The sequence below is a fragment of the Lacerta agilis genome, chromosome 6 (genome assembly GCF_009819535.1).
Source record: "Lacerta agilis isolate rLacAgi1 chromosome 6, rLacAgi1.pri, whole genome shotgun sequence".
Taxonomy (NCBI): Eukaryota; Metazoa; Chordata; class Lepidosauria; order Squamata; family Lacertidae; genus Lacerta; species Lacerta agilis.
Genome location: NC_046317.1, coordinates 62307957 through 62330712, shown reverse-complemented (window position 1 = coordinate 62330712; position 22756 = coordinate 62307957). Strand labels below are relative to the sequence as shown.

At 45.9% G+C, this 22756-nt stretch overlaps 1 protein-coding gene across 5 annotated transcripts; it reads left to right on the top strand.

Moving 5' to 3' along the window:
• The first annotated feature begins 2299 nt into the window (after window positions 1-2299).
• On the top strand, window positions 2300-21107 carry AMPD1 (adenosine monophosphate deaminase 1). Of its 5 annotated transcripts, none has more exons than XM_033153020.1 (16): window positions 2300-2441; window positions 4699-4710; window positions 7448-7625; window positions 8614-8779; window positions 11949-12114; window positions 14137-14356; window positions 14789-14918; window positions 15723-15917; window positions 16111-16242; window positions 16352-16515; window positions 17176-17302; window positions 17711-17874; window positions 19099-19219; window positions 19656-19829; window positions 19969-20079; window positions 20816-21107. In XM_033153020.1, the coding sequence occupies exons 1-16, from the start codon at window positions 2420-2422 to the stop codon at window positions 20972-20974; spliced, it is 2241 nt and encodes a 746-aa protein (XP_033008911.1). In that variant the 5' UTR covers window positions 2300-2419; the 3' UTR covers window positions 20975-21107. The 5 variants fall into 5 exon arrangements, with proteins under 5 accessions (XP_033008911.1, XP_033008914.1, XP_033008913.1 ...); XM_033153022.1 differs by having other exon boundaries at window positions 2322-2441; window positions 4702-4710; XM_033153023.1 differs by lacking the exon at window positions 4699-4710 and having other exon boundaries at window positions 2308-2441.
• Window positions 21108-22756: the final 1649 nt, after the last annotated feature.

Sequence of the window (22756 nt, the reverse complement as noted above, 5' to 3'; positions counted from 1 at the left end):
TGGTGGCTTTCAATGTTTGCCACGCACAGGAAATTCAATCCCTTAGTTATCTGATATGACCACATGCAAGTGTGACTTGGACAAGGGCTGTTGCTCCAAGAAAGTGTAGTAAGAGCTAGTCTGTGATGTGTGGACTATTTGTGCGAGTGTACAAACAGAAACAGCATTTCCCATACTTCTGCTAGAGTTCACAATTTGTTTTTATGAATTAAAATCAGAGGCAGAGCACTCATGGCAATATCTGAATTAAAATGAAGTTTTGCTGCTAAGAGTGAGACCTTACATTTGAACCCTGACTGTAGAGTTGGAAGTGACTGTGAGCATCATCTAGTTCAACCCCCTGCAATGCAGGAATTACTATTGCACTGGGGGAATGTCTGTGCAGCGCCCTTCTCCCATTCCTTTGCTTCCCGCTTTCTTTTGCCTAGTGTAAAGTATGAAGCCTTTCCTAGATGTATCTGAGCTGACGTTGTCCTCAGCTGCCACCTTGTTTCAACACAGGACGCGGGTGGCGCTGTGGTCTAAACCACTGAGCTTCTTGGACTTGCTGATTAGAAAGTCGGCGGTTTGAATCCCCACAACGGGGTGAGCTCCCATTGCTCTGTCCCAGCTCCTGCCAACCTAGCAGTTCAAAAGCATGCCAGTGGAAGTAGATAAATAGGTACCATTGTGGCGGGAAGGTAAAGGGCGTTTCCATGCATTCTGGTTTCCATCATGGTGTCCCGTTGCACCAGAAGTGGTTTAGTCATGCTGGACACATGACCCAGAAAGCTGTCTGCAGACAAACACCAGCTCCCTTGGCCTGAAGCGAGATGAGTACTGCAACCCCTTTGACTGGACTTAACCATCCAGGGGTCCTTTACCTTTTACCTTACCTTGTTTCAGCATGGAATATACACATTGGCCTCAGCAGCACCCTAGTTCTGTGCATCAACAGCAGCTTCAGCCTGAATGTCTAATGACAAAAAGCCTGCCACATCTTGGTGTCATACATTAAAAGAGCAGAAGCCTAAACTGATTGGAGGTTAGGCAGTGGAACTTCCCAGCCAAGGAGGAAAATGTACTTTTAATAAACCCCTGCCAATGGGACACAGCCATCACGGAGCACAAGGGTCTATCTGCTCTGCTCATATCCTCACATTCTCTGTTCACCCTTTTCCTTCTGACCCCAAGGAAGCTTAGCTAGTTAATTTGATATTGTGGATAAAAGAAGGTGCAAGAACTCAAAAGAGAATTAACAAGACTGTAGAGCCTGAAGGTCATTCTTGGTTTCAGATGCAAATTTAATGCCGTTGACATTCAGTGCAGAAAGATTAGAAGCAAATGCAGTCTTTATAGATAGCCATAGAGGGTAGATAGTTTGCGCATTCAAAAGAGTGAGCCATTGGGCTTGGCTGGAAGGTTTGGTTAAACTGATGGGGGATAAGGAATTTGGAGTGCCTGGTCAGAAGCCATTGGTGACTGGAAATAGTTTTCATGGTTGTACATCAGAAGCAAAGCAGCGTTTTAGGAAGGATGCTCAAATATTTGGCCCTGTTTCAGTAGTCAGAATATTCATTTTTTGTGCTATCCTTGCTTTAAAATTTGATTTTATATCCCACCATTCTAGCCCTTAGGATGACTAACACCAATTGAAGTTAGTTATAAAATACAATAACATTAAATAATGTAACATCATAAAACAGGGGTAGGTTCAGTAGGGGGTAGATGAAACAAATGTACACCTGGCTACCACAGAAACCTGAGCATCCATTCTCAGGAAGGAATGGAGCCACTATAAAGCCATACAATAACATTTCAAAAAAGTACTAAACATATTTGGTATACCGGTATATTGGTGGATTCAATAATGCTTAGTTTTGCCATGCAATCTTGCTCTAAGGGAGCAGAGTACCCACCGCTAGCCTGGGTTGGTACAGATTTTGAAGAGGCAAAAAACTGCTTGAAAGGATGCTGCAGATAAGTTCCAGTGTTGAACCCAAAGGATTGTGGTGCAAAGTCAGAACCTTTTTATTTAGTACAAATAGTTGTGCTAATCTAGTCTCCATTCAAGAGTCAGTTATAGGTGCCATCTGTGACCAAATCAAAAGCACCCAGTCCTGGCCATGATCCTGGCAACATTCTCTCATTTGGGATGGGTGGGTAGAGCAGAGCTCCCAAATTTACTGCCCATGCATCTCGGGACAAACAGAGTTAACCCCCAAGCCTGCAGCTTCACCTGTTAACAACTGAGACTTTGCCTGACTGCAGCTTTAAATAGTCTGCTGCGTATTCCTTCACTCCTTTTAGACGAGGAGAGTTGGATTACAAGAGCAGAGATAAATAGTAAAATGAGTGTTGGGTGGTTGTGCAGCTTCGTTCTTCCACTCGTCCACGGCACACTTGGTTTCTCAGGACTCTCCTGAGGTAGTAGGGGAAAATGCCGAAGGTGAAAGTTCCAGGTAGGTCTAAATCCCCACATAGCCTAAGGCAAGTTGGGAGGAAGCCTTCTTTTATGATGAGGCCGGTGCCAATAGCCAGACTCTCAAGAATGGATTCACAAAGCAGCTCTGATTGCCTTTTTAAGTTGTGCAGGGCACGGGAGGTGGAAAGAATGAGAGCTTGAGCCATTAGCTTTCCCAATATGAGTAGTTTGGATAGACGGCCAGGCAAGTGGCTTTTAGGCCACAGAAATGAAATTGAATGAGACCAGTCAATTCAACAGAACCCAGTTTTGCTGTGTTAAAAATTTATCAGAGGTTGGATACTTATACAGGAGCACCCCTAGAAATTGGTGTTTGCCAGATAAAAGAAATTGAAGGGTTTTCAGAAACCTTTAATGGCTTATCATTAGCAGCAAGGTAATTAAGGCATGCACCAGGCTAGTAGCCAAAGGGGGACTGGATTTGGCTTCTCTTTGTCGGCTCATAAAAGACCAGAATAAGCCCTCCTCAGAACATGTTGCCTTCCAACTCTGTGGTTCTGTGCTTTTACTAGCAGAATAGCAACATGGTCCGAGGAATCTAGAACAAAGCCGATTAGATTTATTGCATTTTTTGAAGCAGCAGCAGCAGCAACAGCAACTATCCGCATATTAAATCTAAGCCTTTGATAAGCTTCAAAATTACATAAATAATCCTTCCAACTTGCTCTTATTCTGTTATGCTCATAAAGGAACATTTCTTACAGCAAACAACACAGGTTTAAAAAGTGTTTTGTCGTTTTTCTCTTTGTCCAGTATTTAAAGTTGTTATCAAAGGGTTCAGTTCTCCCCACCACCACCATAGTAGAGTACAAAGATGCTTCCCTTTTAAATAAAAATAATAAATATCTGCAGCTCATAATCAAATATTCCTACAATGTCCATGCCACATGAACAGATAGCCTCAGGTCTCTTGATTTCATTTGACAGAATGTGAATGGTGCAATAGTTTCCCTTTGAGTATGATATATGAAACAAACAGACCTTGGTTCCAGTTTGTACTTTTGCATGTTTTTTTAAAGGTGAAGTATAGGAAGTTTTGCTGTTGTATCCTTTTACTTCCTTTGAGCAAGCAAGCTGAAAAGATGAATCCTACTGGTAGACATGCTAATAAATAGTCAGGGGAGAATGAAGAGCATTGATGGACATGTGCTTTGTAATGGTAGAAATGCTGAATAATGCCCATAGGTGCCTACTAAGAAGACCTGAACCACATTTTTGTGTTGCACTTTCAACTGATTTATCACACTAACTTTAAAAAAAAAACACCCCGTCAGTCTCCACCCCCTTCAGATACAGTGGTATCTTCCATTCTTGGAAACACTCCAGCTAAGGGCTCGTACACACTTCTGCTTGGCCCGTGATTTGTAGGCATGGATCTGAGCAGTTTTCCTCTTGCCTCACTCCAGCCCCTGGGAAAACACACTCTCTAGTGCTAAATTGGAGCAAATGTCAAACTGGAGAAAACCTGAATTGCTGTTTGCTCTGATTGAGCACTAATGAGTGGTTTCCCCGGGGGGGGGGGGGGAAGCAGTGGAACAAAAGGAAGTGGGGTTAGGCCCTCAATCTAGTCTAGGCTGATTTTCTCCTTACCAAACAACTGTTCTAAGAAATACTACATACTAGGTTTTAGATTTTAGAATATTTGTGTGTGGAAACTGCTGGACTAAAGTATTATATTTTCATATTATTACTTTGGCATATATGGAAGGTGGTAATCAGAGTCATGCCCCCAGACCACCATATGTTCACAGTTCACAGTTCACGTTTGCAAAGAGAGTATTAGATTTGTAGGCAAATGTTCCAAATTGTGCATACAAGAAGCTATATACCTTCAGGTGTACAAGCACAGAGTCTGTGAAAGCAGTATTTTTTGAATACGTGGAGTCATTTGAGTCAGGCCCTCAAGCCCCTTCCATATGCTCCCTTGTATCCAAATCAATGCATGGAAAGAGATATTGGTGGTGCCAATCCCAAGTTGTGAGGTAGAATTTAAAAGACTGCATCTGTCATATCAGGATGTCTGGGCAAGTTGTCCCAAATTGCTTTCTTAACTGTTCTTTCCCATTGTAGAGCTGTTCAACTACTATGGTATGTAGAGTATATATTTCTGCAAACATTTGCTCATTAAAAATGTTCATTTCTGTATATATAAATGTGGACAACGGGTTTAAAAAAAACTTTAGGTGCTACACCCTGTGATCTGATTACATTTATTTTATTTCACTCTCAAACAGCAGAGGAGAAACGTGAGTATAACTAGGCCTTCTTTGTGCCGCCTGCTGCTTTGTTAAGCAGTTGATCATATCCAAAAGACAAATGATCACAGCAACGCAGCAACTGTCCGTTTCTCAGCAGTCATTGCCCGGAGCTATTGATGCATCTGGGGTGGGGAAGAAAGCTTGTATGGGGCTTGGAGGAAGGAGGGAGGGTGTCATAACAGGACCTGCATGGGGTGTGCTGTCCTCGTGGGTCTGGATGATTCAGCCCTTAATCAAACCTGCCTTTTCAAGGAGCTCAGGTACCTTCCTTTGAGTTGCAATACTAAGAAGGAATGCTGGAGCCCAGTTCTCTCCACCAAGTCTTTTACCTGGGCACCAACTAAAGACACCTAAGCTGGACCCTCAAAAGCACCCTGCTTGCTGGGAAAACACGAGGAACACGAGTGGCTGGTTGAAGTTACTTGGTAGTGGGCCCACTTTGACTCTTGGGTTATATAGTTGGACTCTAAGGTTCTCTGCTCATTAAGCTCCTGGTATATGACTGCATTTCAACCTAAAAACTGGGCATTGGCACAGATTGCCCTGCTGAGAAATGGCTGTCTTTCTGGGCTGCCTGGCTACCGCTGGGTGCACAGCTGAGCATGAGCCACATTGCCCAGCAACCCCTGTGCGCAAGGGCATTTGCTGGGAACAATGTTGCTTCCCTGTTCTTGTGGAATTGAGATGCGGATCACTGGCTGCTTTGACAACACAAGAGGTCTCTAGGCAGGATTTAGGAGCTCGGAATAGGATGACGACCCCTTATGTCCAACCTTCTAGTCTGGTGTGAGTGTGGACTTCATTCCCTGCTCAATCCCCATGCACATTGTCTGTCTGGAAAGTGGCATTGCATGAACTTGCCATTTGCATGGCCTCTGGCAGTCCCATCCCATTATCATGATACCCTATGCCCTTCCTGCTTATTCCACTTGCATATCTCCTGCTGAACCAGATTACTTCCCTGCTTCCTCAATGTCCACCATTAAAGCAGTGCTTGCACACACATGCCCTTCTGATAGCCTTCTGATAGCCTACATGTGTGGATGTATTACAGTGATTGAGATATTAAATTCTTATAGAAAAAACGTTTTCTCGGCAGCAAAATAGTCACTGATCACCAAAACATTTTACTATATGAATTTAATGTATCCAATAAACTAATACCATTAGTGCAAGGATTTCCATTTGGGAAATGGAACTTTCCCTTCTCCTCCTCCCCACCCCATTCTTCCCCAAATCTGCTCCAAAGATTTGGAGAAAACTTCAGAACAGATTTAGAGGACGCTGAAAGAAAGCAAGAGAGGGGAGGTTCCGTTGCACAGTCCAAAGTCCTTGCACTAAGAGAACCACTTCGCTGGATACCACTCAATATCTCTGTTTTGTTAGTCACTGTAATAAACATATGCTTTTAATAATTAATTGCATCCTTCTAAGATCCAGAGCAATACATGCATACACACACACACACACACTCATGCGGCCTTTTGTATTATACTAAGGCTGCAGTTCTGGGCACACTTACTTGGGCAATGGTGACTTTTACTTGTGAGTAAACATGCATCGAATTGGACAATAAAATTGTAAGTCATAGCCAATGCTGGATTCTCAGCAGAAGTGACTGTCCTGCAGAACACCATAGCCTGAAAGGCCTCACACCAACCATACTCAGAGGGACCTGTACAGATCTGTATAACATATCCTTTCATGGGACTGTACTCATCATTGCTAGCTACAACAAGAAACATCATGCAGTAGTCTCAGGCTGTTTGAAAGATCAGAGCCTGCCTTTCGGAGCTCTGACACCACAGTTATTTGTGAGCACTCCTTATTGTGCACCTTGAGATCTCTAAGCAGAAACTTCTGTGACTGTTGCACTTTCCTGTACACATTGCTCAGTGGCAGAAGGGTGATATCCAGGCTCTGATTTCCACAAAAATGGGCTAAGACTACAATGATTAAGCCCAAAACAGGTAAGGCACTTCCCCCCCCCCCTAAGTCACCTGGTTTCACATCAGCTTGGAATTTAGTTTAGATCCAGTTCACAGTCCCTAGCAGGTTGCACCCACTATGGTGATGCCATCTATGCTTACTGGTTGGGGAAGCCAAACCTATCAGTCCCAATTCAGTTTCATTCTCATTGTCATGATATCCTACTCAGTGTAGAGAGGCACAAACATTTCCAGACTATGGAGAAACGCAGACTCCAGCCATCCAGAATCTAGAGCCATGAGTGGATGCTAAGAGAAGCTTTTCAGTCTTCACCTCCATAAAGCATTTATGCACCCCAACACATCCATGGTTGGTCACTAGTGTTTCCTCATTGAAGCCCTGGAATCTCACTGTAAAAGGTTATTGGTAGAAGTACTAAAACTCTGCTAAAAACTCTGCAGCGACATTGAATCAAAGTAGACTATGTTGAGGTTGATGGATCAATTGTGTGACACATGATATATAAGTTTTTTTAATACTCTGCAGCCCTGTAGCTGCATTCTCCCCTACAACTATCAAGCTGCACCCAGGAATGTGGTGCAGGTAAGTCTTCAGTTTCAGAGCACATGTGACATATTGTTTTAGCCTGTCAATTCCCTGTCACGCGTGCAAAGAGAATGCGGGCATGAGGTGGCCTCTGAGTGCACACAGGGCTGGTGTGCTGAGTCACGCAATTGATCCATCCTCCTGCAATGACCAAGAGCTGGCCTAGTGACCTTCTGCTTTCTCCCGGCAGAAACGGATGATGCCATGCGCTCCTTCGCAGAGAAGGTCTTTGCCTCAGAGGTGAAGGATGACGGGGGCCGGCACGAAATCTCTCCCTTTGATGTGGAGGATGCCTGCCCCATATCACATCATGAAATGCAACAGCATATGATCAAGGAGGAGGAGAGTTCAAGTGACACTGGGAAAAAGTGAGAGTTCTGTGTATGTGTGCATGCACTGGTGGGATAATGGGAAATTTTGGGCTGAGGAAGGAGGAGCCATGAAAGATTGGAACCTAGTAAGGTGTGACTCAGATAGGTCCTGTGCCAGATGTGTGCTGATCACAGTACCTCTGAAGAATCATAATGCATGCGCCAGATACACTTGCACTCACACTAAGGAAAGGTGGCAATGAATGTGAAAAGAGCTGGTTCCTGAACCTTGGAAGGCTTGCATTTATGGGAAACTACAGAGTGGCTAATTCCGGTCGGAGCAGCCACCAGCACAAAGTGCACTGTCTGTACTAGCACCCCTTAATCATCAGAGCAGACCAAGTGATTAAGTATTTTGAAGACTAACTTAAAGCAAAACCATTTGCTCACATAGATTTTCAAAACTGATGTGGATATAAAACATTCCCCAAGCCACTTGGCTGGAATTGTTGGAGCAGTAGCATTTGCCCTATGTTTCTAGGCATTGAACAGTTTTGAGCAGATATATTCTCAACCACATTGGCTGCCTATGGAGGAGAGCAGTATTTCCATGTGATAATAAGGACGGCAGTGGTACCTCGGGTTACAAACACTTCGAGTTACAGACTCCACTAACCCAGAAGTAGTACCTTGGGTTAAGAACTTTATCTCAGGGTGAGAACAGAAATCGTGCAGTGATGGCACAGCGGCAGCAGGAGGCCCCATTAGCTAAAGTGGTACCTCAGATTAAGAACGGATCTCCAGAACGAATTAAGTTTGTAACCAGAGGTACCACTGTATATAAAGACATTTGTATATTCCTTTGCTAAACCCCTCCAGGATCATGAAATATCAGCCAAACTTTCAATGTAGCCAGAGCTATGGGAAGTGTATTGTGAACTGACCGTACAATACAGTCAGTTCACCATACACTGCCAAAGCATAGACCAAACTAGATGAAATGAGTTTCCATTTGTGTTGCTTTCCTTTTCTTCATCCCTCCTAGGAAGAAGAGGCTATTGAAGCTGAAGACCATTGCACTGCTTGTTCCTACTGCGGGAAAGTCTTCCACCAAATTGTCCACCTTAGATGAGGTCATCTCCAGCAGTGCTCTGTATCAAGCCGTTCCCAAATTCCAGCGTGTTCAGATCACAGGAGACTATGCTGCAGGGGTCAGTAGCTGGAGGTGCCAAACCATCTCCTGCCCCTTCTTCCATTTTGTTAGATGTGGTGCTCCCACTACTGACTTTTCAGTTGCAACAATGCAACATGGGGAGGGGGGAGGTAACCCTCCTGCTTTTCAGGGCTTACCCAATACATTTTCTCCCCCATTCCATGTATAAAACCTGAGGTTGACTCTAGTGCAGTGGTTTTCAACCAGGGTACCATGGCACCCTGGGGCACTTTGAATGATGGTCAGGGGTGCTGTGGGCAACACTGGTCTCTGTCCCTATTTCCTTCTCTCCCTCCTCCCTCTCACATCCCTGCCTTCCAAGGGCTTGCACAGCTGCTAATTTCAGCAACCCAGGCTATAAGCTCTGCAGGTGAATGGTGCCTTTGGGAGGCACCACTTTTTTGGGGTGGGATGTAGGAAGCTCAGAGACTAGGAACAGCAGCAGCAGCTGCTGCCTGGAGAACTCCCAAGGAGAGGAGAGAGGAGGCTGAGGGAACACGCCCCAAGGGAGGGTGTATGAAAAAGGGTGAGATGCTGCCAATTCTGCAGGCAAGGGGTGACATAACTGGGCTCCTGAGCCACAGAAAGAATATAGTTGGTCAAGGGAGCTGCGGACCCAAAAAGGTTGAAAACCTCTGCTCTAGTGCAATGGGACAGAGTCATTCACCACACCTGAGCACAGCAAGCTAGTTTAGTAGGGGGCCCAAGGCACTCCATGTGGCTCATATAGCACTATCTGCTCTCTGCCCCTCAGCATCTACCTCATGAGGCAAATGCCTCATTCTCCTTAATGGTAGAACCAACCTTCCTTCAACAACAACAACAACAATACTAATTAAAGTTAAAGGGACCCCTGACCATTAGGTCCAGTCGCGGACGACTCTGGGGTTGTGGCGCTCATCTTGCTTTATTGGCCGAGGGAGCCAGCGTACAGCTTCTGGGTCATGTGACCAGCATGACTAAGTCGCTTCTGGTGAACCAGAGTAGCGCACAGAAACACCAATTACCTTCCCACTGGAGTGGTACCTATTTATCTACTTGCACTTTGACGTGCTTTTGAACTGCTAGGTTGGCAGGAGCTGGGACCGAGCAACGGGAGCTCACCCCGTCGCGGGGATTTGAACCGCCAACCTTCCGATCAGCAAGTCCAAGGCTCAGTGGTTTATACCACAGTGCCACCCATGTCTAATAATAATAATAATAATAATAATAATAATAATATATTAAAAACTCTGTTCAGGGCTGGTACACACAATATATTTAAAGCAGCCCTCACCTTGTTTGTTTGTTAAGGGTGCTGGGTTTTGTAGCTCAGTAGTAAACTACAGTTCCCAGGTTTCTTTGGGGGGGTGCTTTAAATGTATAGTGTGTATGCAGGGGAAGTAAAATGAAGTGCGTTCAGAGAATTTAAAAAATAGCCCACAAAAATGGCATGAAGTGGATATAATCAAGCATTGTGCTTACAGAGCACTTGGAAAATGTGGTCAACTCCCGACCTCCAGCACTGCCTTGAGACAGAATACAGGTATCTGCTGGCTTTATGCAGTAGATGGGCAACAAAGGCACATTTATTGGGCACAAACCCTGATCATGTAGAAAAGGTTTGCTGCTCTTTCCAGATCTCTATCCCCCATCTCCACCCCCATTTCAAATTGCAAGAGACACAGCCCTGAAATGGAATGGGAGGAGACGGAATTCAGCGGCACTTCTACAACTAACCTTAGCTGTGTCCTTAGGCTAGCTGCGTCTGTGTTTTGAGTGGCCTAACTTGAACCTGTTGAGAAATAAATCAAATATGGGGGGGGGATTTGCTGGGTCAAGGGATATTGATGAAATTGAAGTGGGAACATCCTGGTGCTCAAAATAGCTCCAACAGCTGGATCCTGCCATGTCCCTGATCGCCTTTCATTGCCAGCCTTGGTGGGTTATTGGAAGACATGGCTGCTGCTGGAATATACTCTGTATTCTCTCCTCCACTTGAGCAACCATACTGGGCTCTATCCCACAGACGGCTCCAGGTTTAAGCAGAGTTCTTGCTGTGGCCTCCCTCCTGGGTGGGCTTCCTTTGTAGCATTGCAAAACAGTGGTTCTTTCTTTCTTTCTTTCTTTCTTTCTTTCTTTCTTTCTTTCTTTCTTTCTTTCTTTCTTTCTTTCTTTCTTTCTTTCTTATTGTAAGGAGCAGAAAGGTTCCTATGAGTGACAATCTCCCAGTGTCGGCCATTTTGTTTTTCTTACCATAGCCCAGGAGTTGTGATGGCCCAGAGCATTGTGGGGAATATAAAATGACAGGTGCCAGCTGAATAGCACCCACCAGAGCTCAACAAGGACAGGCAGCTGTCAGTGCAGTCGGCCCTGCCAGGGACATGGGGGCTTCAATAGCTGCCATGTGCTGATGCTGGGCCTGCTTCATTCTCATTGCTATTGTTATCTTCACCACCACCTCCAACCGGGCATGAGCACTCTCACAGTGCAAGAGTAGGAAACTTTAGTCCAGGGGCCAAATGTGTCCCACTGCCTCTCCATCTGGTCCTTGGCGTTCTCCCCAGGCCACGCCCTCCCCCTACCAGCCACACTCTCTGTCCTCAGGCTACAATCTTTGCCAGTCTTGCCTCACACCTTCCATGAGCGTTTTGGTTTTTGCCTGCTGTATTATTTATATCATTTATTATTCCTATGACAGACCCTACAAGTGTCCCTATTTTCCAGGGACAGTCCTAGATTTACAGAAGCCATCCTGGTTTCTGATTTGATCCTACAATCCACTTTTCCTTAAAGGTAAAACTGCTTTCAAACTGCTAGGTGGGCAGGAGCTGGGACCGAGCAACGGGAGCTCACCCCGTTGTGGGGATTCAAACTGCCAACCTTCTGATCAGCAAGCCCTAGGCTCAGTGGTTTAACCCACAGCACCACCCACGTGCCACGTTTCCTTTGGCTGTCCCTATTTTCATTGGAGAAATGTCAATTAAAGGATTTGGAATAGGGCATCCCCATTTTCATTGGAGAAATGTTGAGGGGAAGTCTCTTATTTTCATCAGAGAAATGTTGGAAGGTATGGAATAGAGCTAAAGTGCCCTCTTGTGGTTTTCAGCACACCTGGTTCCCCCCTTTTGTTTTGTAATTTCTGTCCTTTTTATCAGTGCCAGAAGTTTTAACAAATATTTCCACAGGTGACAGTGGAAGATTTTGAAGTGGTCTGCAGAGGCCTGTACCGTGCCCTGTGTATCCGGGAGAAGTACATGCACAAATCTTTCCAGCGTTTCCCCAAGACTCCCTCCCAGTTCTTGCGCACTATTGAAAGTGAGGTGTGGAAGCCAAATGACGACCTGCTTCCAGGTAAGTACCCAGGCAGGCTGTGCAGGTTGCACTGGGTAACTGGGCTTGTGAGTGGTGTGTCCCAGAGCAAGACAGCAGGTGTCGGGGTGGTGGTGGAAGGCACCGTGGAGAACCGCATTAGCCGCTTTAAACTTTTTTTAAAAACAACAACTCCACACTCCTGTCTGTGCAGAGATGGTGTGCTGAGCATGCAGAACACTTACGAACATAGAGAGTTGCCTTAGACCGTTGGTCCATCTGGTTCAGTTTTGTTTACACTGACTGGCAGCAGCAATCCAGGGTTTCAGACAGGAGTCTCCTGCAGCCCTGCCTGAAGATGCAAGGGATTGAACTTGGGGTCCACTGCCTTCCATTCAGATGCTCTACCACTGAGCTATGGGCCTTCCTTACTTTGGACAGTGAGAGCAGCTTTCTGCCGGGGCCAGTGAGAGCCAGGCCTTTGCAAAGACTTGAGTAGAGGAGCTTCCCAGATGGAGTTGTAGAGTTTTGGCATCCCCCCTCCACCTTGGCTCACATTCTTATCTGAGCAAGTACCGTATCTTTTTGGATTTACTATGAATACTGTCAGGTAGTCAGCGAATCTGAATGACATGTAGCCTTGGCCTTAGGGCTGTATTTCTTGTGCTGGACCTCTTTCCATTGTGCAATATCATGCCATATTTCGACTTAGCTTTGGTGACTCACCCAGTCTACCATTTTCAATCTAACCCCCCTGTTTTCCCATGTTACAAAGAACAGCCTGACCTAAGTGGAGTGCTCATGCTTCTATTACACAGGCTTGTTCATAACAGGTAGGAATATAGGAAACTCCCTTTTGTCACATCATCTAGCCTGCTGTTGTTTACTGTGACTGGCAGAGGCTTTCTAAAAGACATCTTAGCTAGGGTTCCTTCGGATCATCCTCCATCTGATCCTGTTTTTTTAACTGGAGAGGGCTAGAATTGAGCAAGAAACCTATTGCATGAAAAACATGTGCAAAGGGGTATTTTTCTTAGTCTGCACCTGAATCAGACTTTAATTCTCTGGTCTAGACTTCCATTATATCAGATCCATCTACATACAAGATGAAAAGGGGCCTGTGAATCAAACGAGGATATGATGTAAAGTAGGGATAGCCGACATGTTACCCTTGGACTTCAACTCCCATCAGCCCTAGCTAGCGTGGCCAGTGGTCAGGAGTGGTGGGAGCTGTAGTTCAGCAATAAATGAAAGGTGCTGTGTTGGCTAGCCCTGGTGTGAGGTATGAAAAGCCTAGGCACCCATTATCTTAGGGCTAGAGCACTGTCCGTGCTGCTTCTCCTTTCTGGACTGCCACAGCAATACTCTGCACCTTTGAGAAGGAGGCAGGACTTTCACATTTCTGGGAAGGCTTTTCACTATGGACTCTAAACAAAAGATATGTGCAATTACTAAAACACACCTAAGCTTGATATTAGTCACTAAGAATAAATTGGATTTTCGGATTATGCTACAAGAGGCGGCATCTTGTTAAAGGATGCTCCTGCATTTGGGAGCCAAAGTTAGCTAGAACAAGACACAAATTGTAGCAAAATCATCTGCATGCAGGGGTTGGATAGTGGTGGTATTCTCTCATGGGGATTTCAGCCAGTCTCGGTCCTGGCAGTCATGTGGTTTCCTTAGTGGTGTAGAATTTAATTCTTGTAGGTTGATAGCTGTAAGAGAAGCATGCTAAAGACCCCCAAGTCTTTTCCTTTGTCCTTCCCTTGCCCAACGTTAGAAGAAGAGAAGAGAAGAGTTTGGATTTGATATCCCGCTTTATCACTACCCTAAGGAGTCTCAAAGCGGCTAACATTCTCCTTTCCCTTCCTCCCCCACAACAAACACTCTGTGAGGTGAGTGGGGCTGAGAGACTTCAGAGAAGTGTGACTAGCCCAAGGTCACCCAGCAGCTGCATGTGGAGGAGCAGAGACGCGAACCCGGTTCACCAGATTACGAGTCTACCACTCTTAACCACTACACCACACTGGCTCTGAAGTTAGTGTACTTTCCTCTTGATTTTAGTGTTCTCTCCCCCTGTGAAGAAAGACGAAGATCCCTTCCAGTCTGGCAACTTGCCGGAGAATCTGGGCTACCATGTGGAAATGAAAGAAGGTGTGGTATACATCTATGCTGACAAAGATGCTGCTGCCAGGGGTGAGCCCAAGGACCTGCCCTACCCTAACCTGGATGTCTTCATTGATGACATGAACTTCCTGCTGGCCCTTATAGCTCAGGGACCTGTGTAAGTGTGCTGGAGGTATGGCCCCTTCGCGCATAAGCAGGGCCAGCCCAAGAGATTTTTGGAGCCTCAGGCAGAAAATCCAAAGGGCGCCCAGCCTGCAGTGAAAAATGTAACTGTGAGCTATCTACCAATGTGCTTCCTTTTATTGATGCCCAGGGTTTGCTGCCTAAGGTGGCTGCTGCTGTCCTGGGTTTGCCCTGCATAGGAAAAGGGCAAAAGTCGAGCCACTCCAAGGCAGTGCACATATATCCCTGTTGCAATGACTTCTGCTGTCACTTGCTCTGGAATGTGACCTTTATCAAGCTGTCGTGTGACAGCAGCAGGGTTACTTCTGGCTGGCAAATGTTGGTTGCGTTGGCAAGCTGGTGAACCTGGGCTTGGTTACTTATTCTGCGAGTGGTTTATTTGAGATGACGCTCTTTCCTGTTGCAGCAAAACCTACACACACCGACGCCTTCGGTTCCTCTCGTCCAAGTTCAGTGTGCATGAGATGTTGAATGAGATGGAAGAGATGAAGGAGCTGAAGAACAACCCCCATCGGGACTTCTATAATTGTCGTAAGGTGAGGGATCTGTCCAAGGTGTTGCCTCCTCAAGCAGGAGTGGCTGATCTTTGTCACCTTCTGAGGCTGAAGATCAAAGTAGGTGTGGCCAAAGTATAGGTGTGGGTGTGGCCATTATTTTTTAAAGGGCAAATTTTGCGGGATCATAAAAATTACAGCAAAGGATATTTATTTTATTTTGTGAACCGCCCTGAGACCTCCAGGTATAGGGAGGTATATAAATTCTAATAATAATAATAATAATAATAAGCAAAAATGGTCAGTATCTTTTTTAATTTAATTTTTTTTAATGCTTATTCGTAATGTATGGATTTGGGGGTTTGGGGGATTAACAAAACCTTTTGGACGCAGTGCTACCAGAGGAGAAGTAGTCAGTAAACATATTTTTAAATATTTTTATTTTAATTTACAAGATTTGGGGGGCCTTGGATGGCCACAAAAACCCCACACACATGTGCCACCATAATATTACCATAATATTTTGGCCTCCCCCTGCAAAACTAGTTGGAGTGCATTAAGAGCTACAAAGAATCTGGCACCACCGCGGAAGGCCAATAGAGGCAGTAAATAAAATAAAATAAAATAAAATACAGCATTTAACTAATATTTTTTAAAGGCAAATTGGAGAGGGTGGTGGGGAATGAATGAGACCTGCAAGTTGTGGGTTAGGTACCCTGGCCTTAAGGTACAATGATGTACCTCATCAGTGCCTCCTCCAATATAATTGCTGTGGTGGGTTCTGTGGGAGGGAGGCATTTACAGGCCCCATTACATCCTAGGCTGACCTTTCTCTTCTCTTAACAGATCGACACGCACATCCATGCTGCAGCTTGCATGAACCAGAAGCACTTGCTGCGATTCATTAAGAAGTCTTACCGCGAAAATTCCGAAAGGGTTGTGTACAAATCCAAGGACAAGACCTTGACGCTCAAGCAGCTCTTTGAGCAGCTCAACCTTCACCCTTATGACCTGACTGTGGACTCCCTTGACGTCCACGCAGTGAGTCCTGCTTTTCCTTTCCAGTACAGGAGATCTCTCACCCTTTCCCATGGTCTCTGTCACATGACTGGCTGTGGCTAATTACTCCCCCCCCCCAGCTGTTGCTGCCCCACCATCTCTACCTCCAACAAGTATTCTTTGCTCTGTGCGTCTAGCCAATGACTCCTCCTCCTCCTCCTCCTCCATGTCACAGGGCCGGCAGACCTTCCAGCGCTTCGACAAGTTCAACGCCAAGTATAACCCGGTGGGTGCCAGTGAGCTGCGTGATCTCTACCTCAAGTCTGAAAATGCCCTCAATGGTGAATACTTTGCCACCATCATCAAGGTTAGAGACTATGGTATGCAAGGGTTTGTATCTGTGCAGCTGGAAGACTGAGGATAAGGCCAGTTCCTGGAAGCAGATCAGGTAATCCCTTTCCCTTTTTATTTCGCAGGAGGTTGGCTCTGACCTGGAGGATGCCAAGTACCAGTATGCAGAGCCACGGCTCTCCATCTATGGGCGTTCACCAGAAGAGTGGTCAAAATTAGCCAACTGGTTCAACACACACCGTGTTTATTCACCCAATATGAAGTGGATGATCCAAGTGCCCAGAATCTAGTAAGTACTGGTGGGGGCAAAGTTTGATCAGGTCAGAATTGCCAAATTCCATGTATAGATCTGATTAACCCAAATTCCTCCTCTTTCACTAATTATGGGCCCCTCCATGCAACCTACCCTTTCAGTACTTCACCTCTCTCCCCTATCTCCTGGCCTGAAAGTGAAGGTTTCTCTTCCTTTCTACGCCTGTTTCCTAGTGTGTTGCCTATGGTCTTGGGCAGGTGCAGTGGAATAGGAGAATATTGGATCCTTCAAGGGGACTGGACTCAGGGGAAGCCATCTACAAGGATTCTGGCTCAAGTCTGCAGACTTATGACCACTAGGCTCAGGTTCAGTAGCAGGAGCCTGGCTGAGTTCCTTACCTCATAGTATAATAGCCCTGAGTTTGGCTGGCTCTTCTTCCTCTGACTCTGGTTGAGTTCAAGGCCAGGGCCATGACACTATCTGGATTTTCTTTGGTTTCCTTTGGGTTCTATGGGGCAAAGCAAAATGAGCAGGAAGCTGGGACACAGCTGGGACAAAGCATGTGCTTCAGCACTGAGTTCACTTGCTTCATTTCAGTTGCTTCTGCCATTTGGAGCCCACTTACATTTTCCTTTCTCCCAAACATCCCACGTAAGTGATATGGAAATGAGCAGAAGTGTTTCTGTCTCCTCTCAGTGATGTATTCAGGTCAAAGAACTTTTTGCCACACTTTGGGAAGATGCTGGAGAACATTTTTGTGCCAATATTTCAGGCGACAATCAACCCACAGGACAACAAGGAGCTGAGTGTGTTTCTGCGCCATGTGAGTACTATTGCCCAGAGGCACCCGGGGCCTAATCCTAGTGTAGTGACAGGCTTTGCTCTGTGAAAGTAGGTGACAGAGAGAGTGGCCAATACAGCACCAGAAAGCCGAGGGTGTATCTAAGTCAGCATATCGTCAACCAGATCCATGGGTCAAGGGTCCACCTCACTGAAGGTGACACCGGGTTGATACTACATAAGAAATGACAACACCTAACCATTACTGAATTCCAGTCTTCCAGCTCCAACAAAGTAGCACCTTGGACAGAGGTGGCCATTCTGTCCCCCTGCAGCAGAGGGTGACTGTTGGGTGATGGGAATTAGAGATTATCAGCTTCATGTTATTTGGTGAAGGTGGACTTGCTTTTGGAGTTGGTCCCTTCCTCAGAACCAATTGTACGATTTGCAGATTACTGGTTTTGACAGTGTGGATGATGAGTCCAAGCACAGTGGACACATGTTCTGCACCAAGAGCCCCAAGCCGGAGGAGTGGTCCCATGAGAAGAACCCCTCCTACACATACTACTTGTACTACATGTATGCTAACATCACGGTCCTCAATCATCTCCGACGGTGAGTCCCAGCCTGGGCAGAAGGATTATTGCCAGGTGAAAGGCTTCGATTACAAATAACCTGCACCAACATTTACTACAGTGTTTCTTAAACTTGGGTCCCCAGCTGTTGTTGGACTACAGCTCCCATCATCCTTAACTGCTGGTCCTGCTAGCGAGGGATGATGGGTGTTATAGTACAACAAGAAGTTTGAGGAACCACTGCTTTAGCAGGAGTAACACTCTTAGTTCTGCTGGTTCTGATAAGACCACCCACTAACCCTGACTAAAGCATATTGCATTTCAAGAGCTTGACTGCATCAATCGTTTGACTTCATTGATCCAAAGCCCTAAGAGGCACAGTTACAGGTTCTGCTAGACTTAAATGTTTGGATTCTAACCTGCCTTCTGTAAATGAAACAGAATTCACATTTGCATAAAAGAGGTTTGCCTCATCTTCTCTCCCTCTGCAGCCTCCTGCATTCCCCCAAAATCTGCTCCTGGGAAGTGGGGGGCCCTTAGGAATGGTGCAGTAGGGAGCTCAAGATGCAAGGGGGAGTTGGTGAAAGCCACTCCTCCTTTACGTGAACTGAGGACTAAGTAAGGATCCAATCCAGTGTTGGCAAAAGTAATGACTTCATATAATAAGACTAGGACTGCTGAAATAATCTCTCTCAGATATTTATATATTTTTTCCTTTGCTGGTTTGAGAATGGGTTTTATACACCATAATAATATTGTCTAAGCCTTCTATTAAAAGAGCTAATGAGACTCTGGGGCCTAACTAAATATTATCTGCAGACAACTGTGATGAAACAAGACAGGTGCTTTTATAAAGAAGGGGAAAGTGCTTTAATAAAGGTCAATTTAATACAGAGAAGCAGTGAAGGATTGCTCAATCCATTCTGTCCTTGCTGCTTCTCTCAACCAAATTGCTCCCCCAATTGACCTGCCCTGCATGAGTTTCAAACATGTATTAACTTTGTGGGCAGAAAAGCAACTGGATTTGTTTGGCTGTGGAGCAGAGAAGTTACACTCATCTGCATGTTAACATGGATTTTTATCATTCACCAATGCAAAGCACAAAGGTGAAGTCCCTGCTGCTTGCTAATCCCAGCATTACACCAGCATGTTTGGTCCCTTCAAGTAGGAAGCTGTCTGGGGCCATCTGATGGTTGCTTCCTAAATAATGCTAGATGTGTCCAGTGATCTGCGTTTTGCATAAAGGCTGCCTTGCCACCCTCAGGGAACGCGGAATGAACACTTTTCTGTTTCGTCCTCATTGTGGAGAAGCTGGTGCTATCACCCACCTGCTGGCTGCCTTCATGACTGCAGATAATATCTCCCATGGTCTGAACCTCAAGAAGGTGAGTTGCAAGATGTGCTGGGCTGTGGAGAGAAGATCTCTCCAGGTGTCCTTTCATGCTTATGTTACACCAGTGGAGTTATCACTGATCCATCCAGCCTATTCTCGGAGCATCCCTTTTAAAGGGAGCCTTGTGACCTGGCAGAACTTGATGGGACTCCTCCATGAGCTGCTGATGTCTCCTAAGTGTTAAGATCCTGCCATGGATGTTTGGTGGGCCCATAACTGGGAAAGCCAGGATTTTGTACTTGCCATGCGGTGCTGAGAAGTAACTAAGGAACAGTGCAAGCAATTCTGCACTGCATCTAGAGCACAGAGACAAAATGACTCCCATTTAGAAAGAACCTGGAAGCCCATTCTCATGATGTTTGTTGGTTGGGAATAGAGGTCTTGCTGCCTGCCTCGACTTGATCTATCCTTGCCATGTATCTTTGCAGAGTCCTGTGCTGCAGTATCTGTACTTCCTGGCCCAGATCCCCATTGCCATGTCCCCACTCAGCAACAACAGCCTCTTCCTAGAATATGCCAAGAACCCACTTCTTGATTTCCACCAGAAGGGCTTGATGGTGTCTCTATCCACCGATGACCCTATGCAGTTCCACTACACCAAGGTAGGCAGCTGGAGCCTTTCCTAGGATTGCTGTTTACTCTCAGAAGTGTGAGGGCAGCTAGCATTCAGGGGGATACATTGCAGCTTCTGTGATAACCTTTGCAATGGCTACACTTTGTATTTCACTTTTTATTCCCCAGGAGCCTCTCATGGAAGAATATGCCATTGCTGCTCAGGTCTTCAAGCTCAGCACCTGTGACATGTGTGAGATTGCACGCTACAGCGTTCTGCAGTCTGGCTTGTCTCATGAGGTATGGTGTTCAATGGAAATCTCAAAGGGTATAGAGTGCTCCCTGATGTGGGTGATTTAACAGCACCAAATCACTGCTGTTCTGCTTTAAGCTGCAAGTGGAATAACAATTCTAGTTCCAGACTTCTAACAATCTGTAGCCAAATGATCAGTACCCCTTTCCTCAGCTGCCATTTTGGGAAGGGAGGTTCATTTAGATTTTTTTTTTTTGGGGGGGGGGAATAGTGTTCAATGCTGCCTACTCAATGCATCCATTATTATGGTTCCTCACTGCAATGGTCTCCCCACTGCAATCTAGGAGGTGGGGGAAAGGAGAAAAAAAAGAAAGACAATGCTATTTGGAAAAGGAAGCGTTGCAGTAATATAGCCAGTTCCCAGAGACAGAAATGGCTAGTTCAAATTCTATAAAATATCTAGGTCATCTACACCAGGGAAGGCTGTGGAGATTTTTCACTGAATTTTCTGACTCTGGGGAGAGGGAAAATGTGAAACAGTGGAACATGACAGATCAATGTTTTATCTGCAACATTGTACAGATGCTTTGTCAAAACTGAGTGAACTAAGTGTGGCTATTCCACAGCACGTGCCCTGTGGCTGGGAATATAACAAGGGTTGAGCAAACAAAAGAGGGTACGAGAAAGCAATGGAAGCAATAGGATTTGCTTTTTATGGAAAAGGTGATGGGAATGGGAGTGTGAGTGAGGGGGTGGCTCTCATTTACTGTATCATTTCCACAGGAAAAGCTCCATATTCTGGGAAAGAATTACCAAGAAGAGGGGCCTCAGGGCAATGACATCCGCAAGACCAACGTGGCTCAGATCCGCATGGCCTACCGCTATGAGACGTGGTGCTATGAGCTCGATCTTATAGCCGAAGGGCTGAAAAGTACTGAATAGAACCAGGCTTGAGTAATGAAATGGCAGTGCCATTCAATGCCAGGCAACTGTAGAGGATGGAGAGTGAGGCCCCAACACTGTTGTTTCAGATTACATACAGTCTAAAAGAAAATACGTGCAGTGTGTTTACTAAGCTCTTTGCGCTCCTTCATTCTGTGAGCAAGGTGCAGTTTGCCCTGCATCCTGGGTATCTCTTGCCATGAATACCACGAATATATTTATGTGAAAAGGAATCCAGGAGCCCCTGTTTCCTGGTGTAAACTGTTGTCTTTAATAATAATAATAATAATAATAATAATAATAATAATAATAATATTTACTATTTATATCCCGCCCATCTGGCTGGATTTCCCCAGCCACTCTGGGCGGCTTCCAACAAAATATCACACATTAAAAGCTTCTCTAAACAGGGCTGCCTTCAGATGTCCTCTAAATGTCTGGTAGTTGTCTATCTCTTTGACATCTGAAGGGAGAGAGTTCCACAGGGCGGGCGCCACTACCGAGAAGGCCTTCTGCCTGGTTCCCTGTAGTTTTGCTTCTCGCAGTGAGGGAACCGCCAGAAGGCCCTCGGCACTGGACCTCAGTGTCTGGACAGAACGATGGGGGTGGAGACGCTCCTTCAGGTATACAGGACCGAGGTCGTTTAGGGCTTTAAAGGTCAACACCAACACTTTGAATTGTGCTCGGAAACGTACTGGGAGCCAATGGAGATCTTTCAGGACCGGTGTTATATTGTCTCGGCGGCTGCCCCCAGTTACCAGTCTAGCTGCCGCATTCTGGATTAGTTGTAGTTTCCGGGTCACCTTCAAAGGTAGCCCCACATAGAGCGCATTGCAGTAGTCCAAGCGGGAGATAACCAGAGCATGCACCACTCTGGCAAGACAGTCCGCGGGCAGGTAGGGTCTCAGCCTGCGTACCAGATGGAGCTGGTAGACAGCTGCCCAGGATACAGAATTAACCTATGCCTCCATGGACAGCTGTGAGTCCAAAATGACTCCCAGGCTGCACACCTGGTCCTTCAGGGGCACAATTACCCCATTCAGGACCAGGGAATCCCCCACACCCGCTCACACCCTGTCCCCCCAAAACAGTACTTCTGTCTTGTCAGGATTCAACCTCAATCCATTAGCTGCCATCCATCCTCCAACCGCCTCCAGGCACTCAGACAGGACCTTCACTGCCTTCACTGGTTCAGATTTAAAAGAGAGGTAGAGCTGGGTATCATCCGCATATTGATGGACACCCAGCCCAAACCCCGATGATCTCTCCCAGCGGCTTCATATAGATGTTAAAAAGCATGGGGAAGAGGACGGAACCCTGAGGCACCCCACAAGTGAGGGCCCATGGGTCTGAATACTCATCCCCCACCCCCACTTTCTGGACACGGCCCAGGAGGAAGGAGTGGAACCACTGTATAACAGTGCCCCCTGCTCCCAACCCCTCTAGACAGTCCAGAAGGATGTTATGGTCGATTTATTTCAGTGCTTTCTAAAAAAAAGTAGGAACATAGGGTTAAAGTTATGCACACAGCCCCTTGACAACGATGCAGGCAGGTAACACTGCAGGGACATTGGACAAGTCATTGTCTCACTACCACAACCATTTAAAGGGTAAAAGGAGGCCATGTCCACAAAGAAAATGACTGGATTTTGTAGTGCAGCAGACACACTCTGGTCTGTATGAGGGACCCCTAAAGGCTTGATAAGGGCCTTAACTTTGATGCCTCTGATGAGGTAAAAATCCACTGGTGTTGTTGACCCATGCAGTAGCACAAACTGTCTC

Excerpts from the sequence above, each read along its gene's own strand:
- AMPD1 (XM_033153020.1), top strand. The coding sequence starts at position 2,420 with ATGCCGAAGGTGAAAGTTCCAG. Across the intron at positions 14,357-14,788 it reads CTTATAGCTCAGGGACCTGT|CAAAACCTACACACACCGAC; the intron begins GTAAGTGTGCTG and ends TTCCTGTTGCAG. Across the intron at positions 16,243-16,351 it reads ACTTTGCCACCATCATCAAG|GAGGTTGGCTCTGACCTGGA; the intron begins GTTAGAGACTAT and ends TTTATTTCGCAG.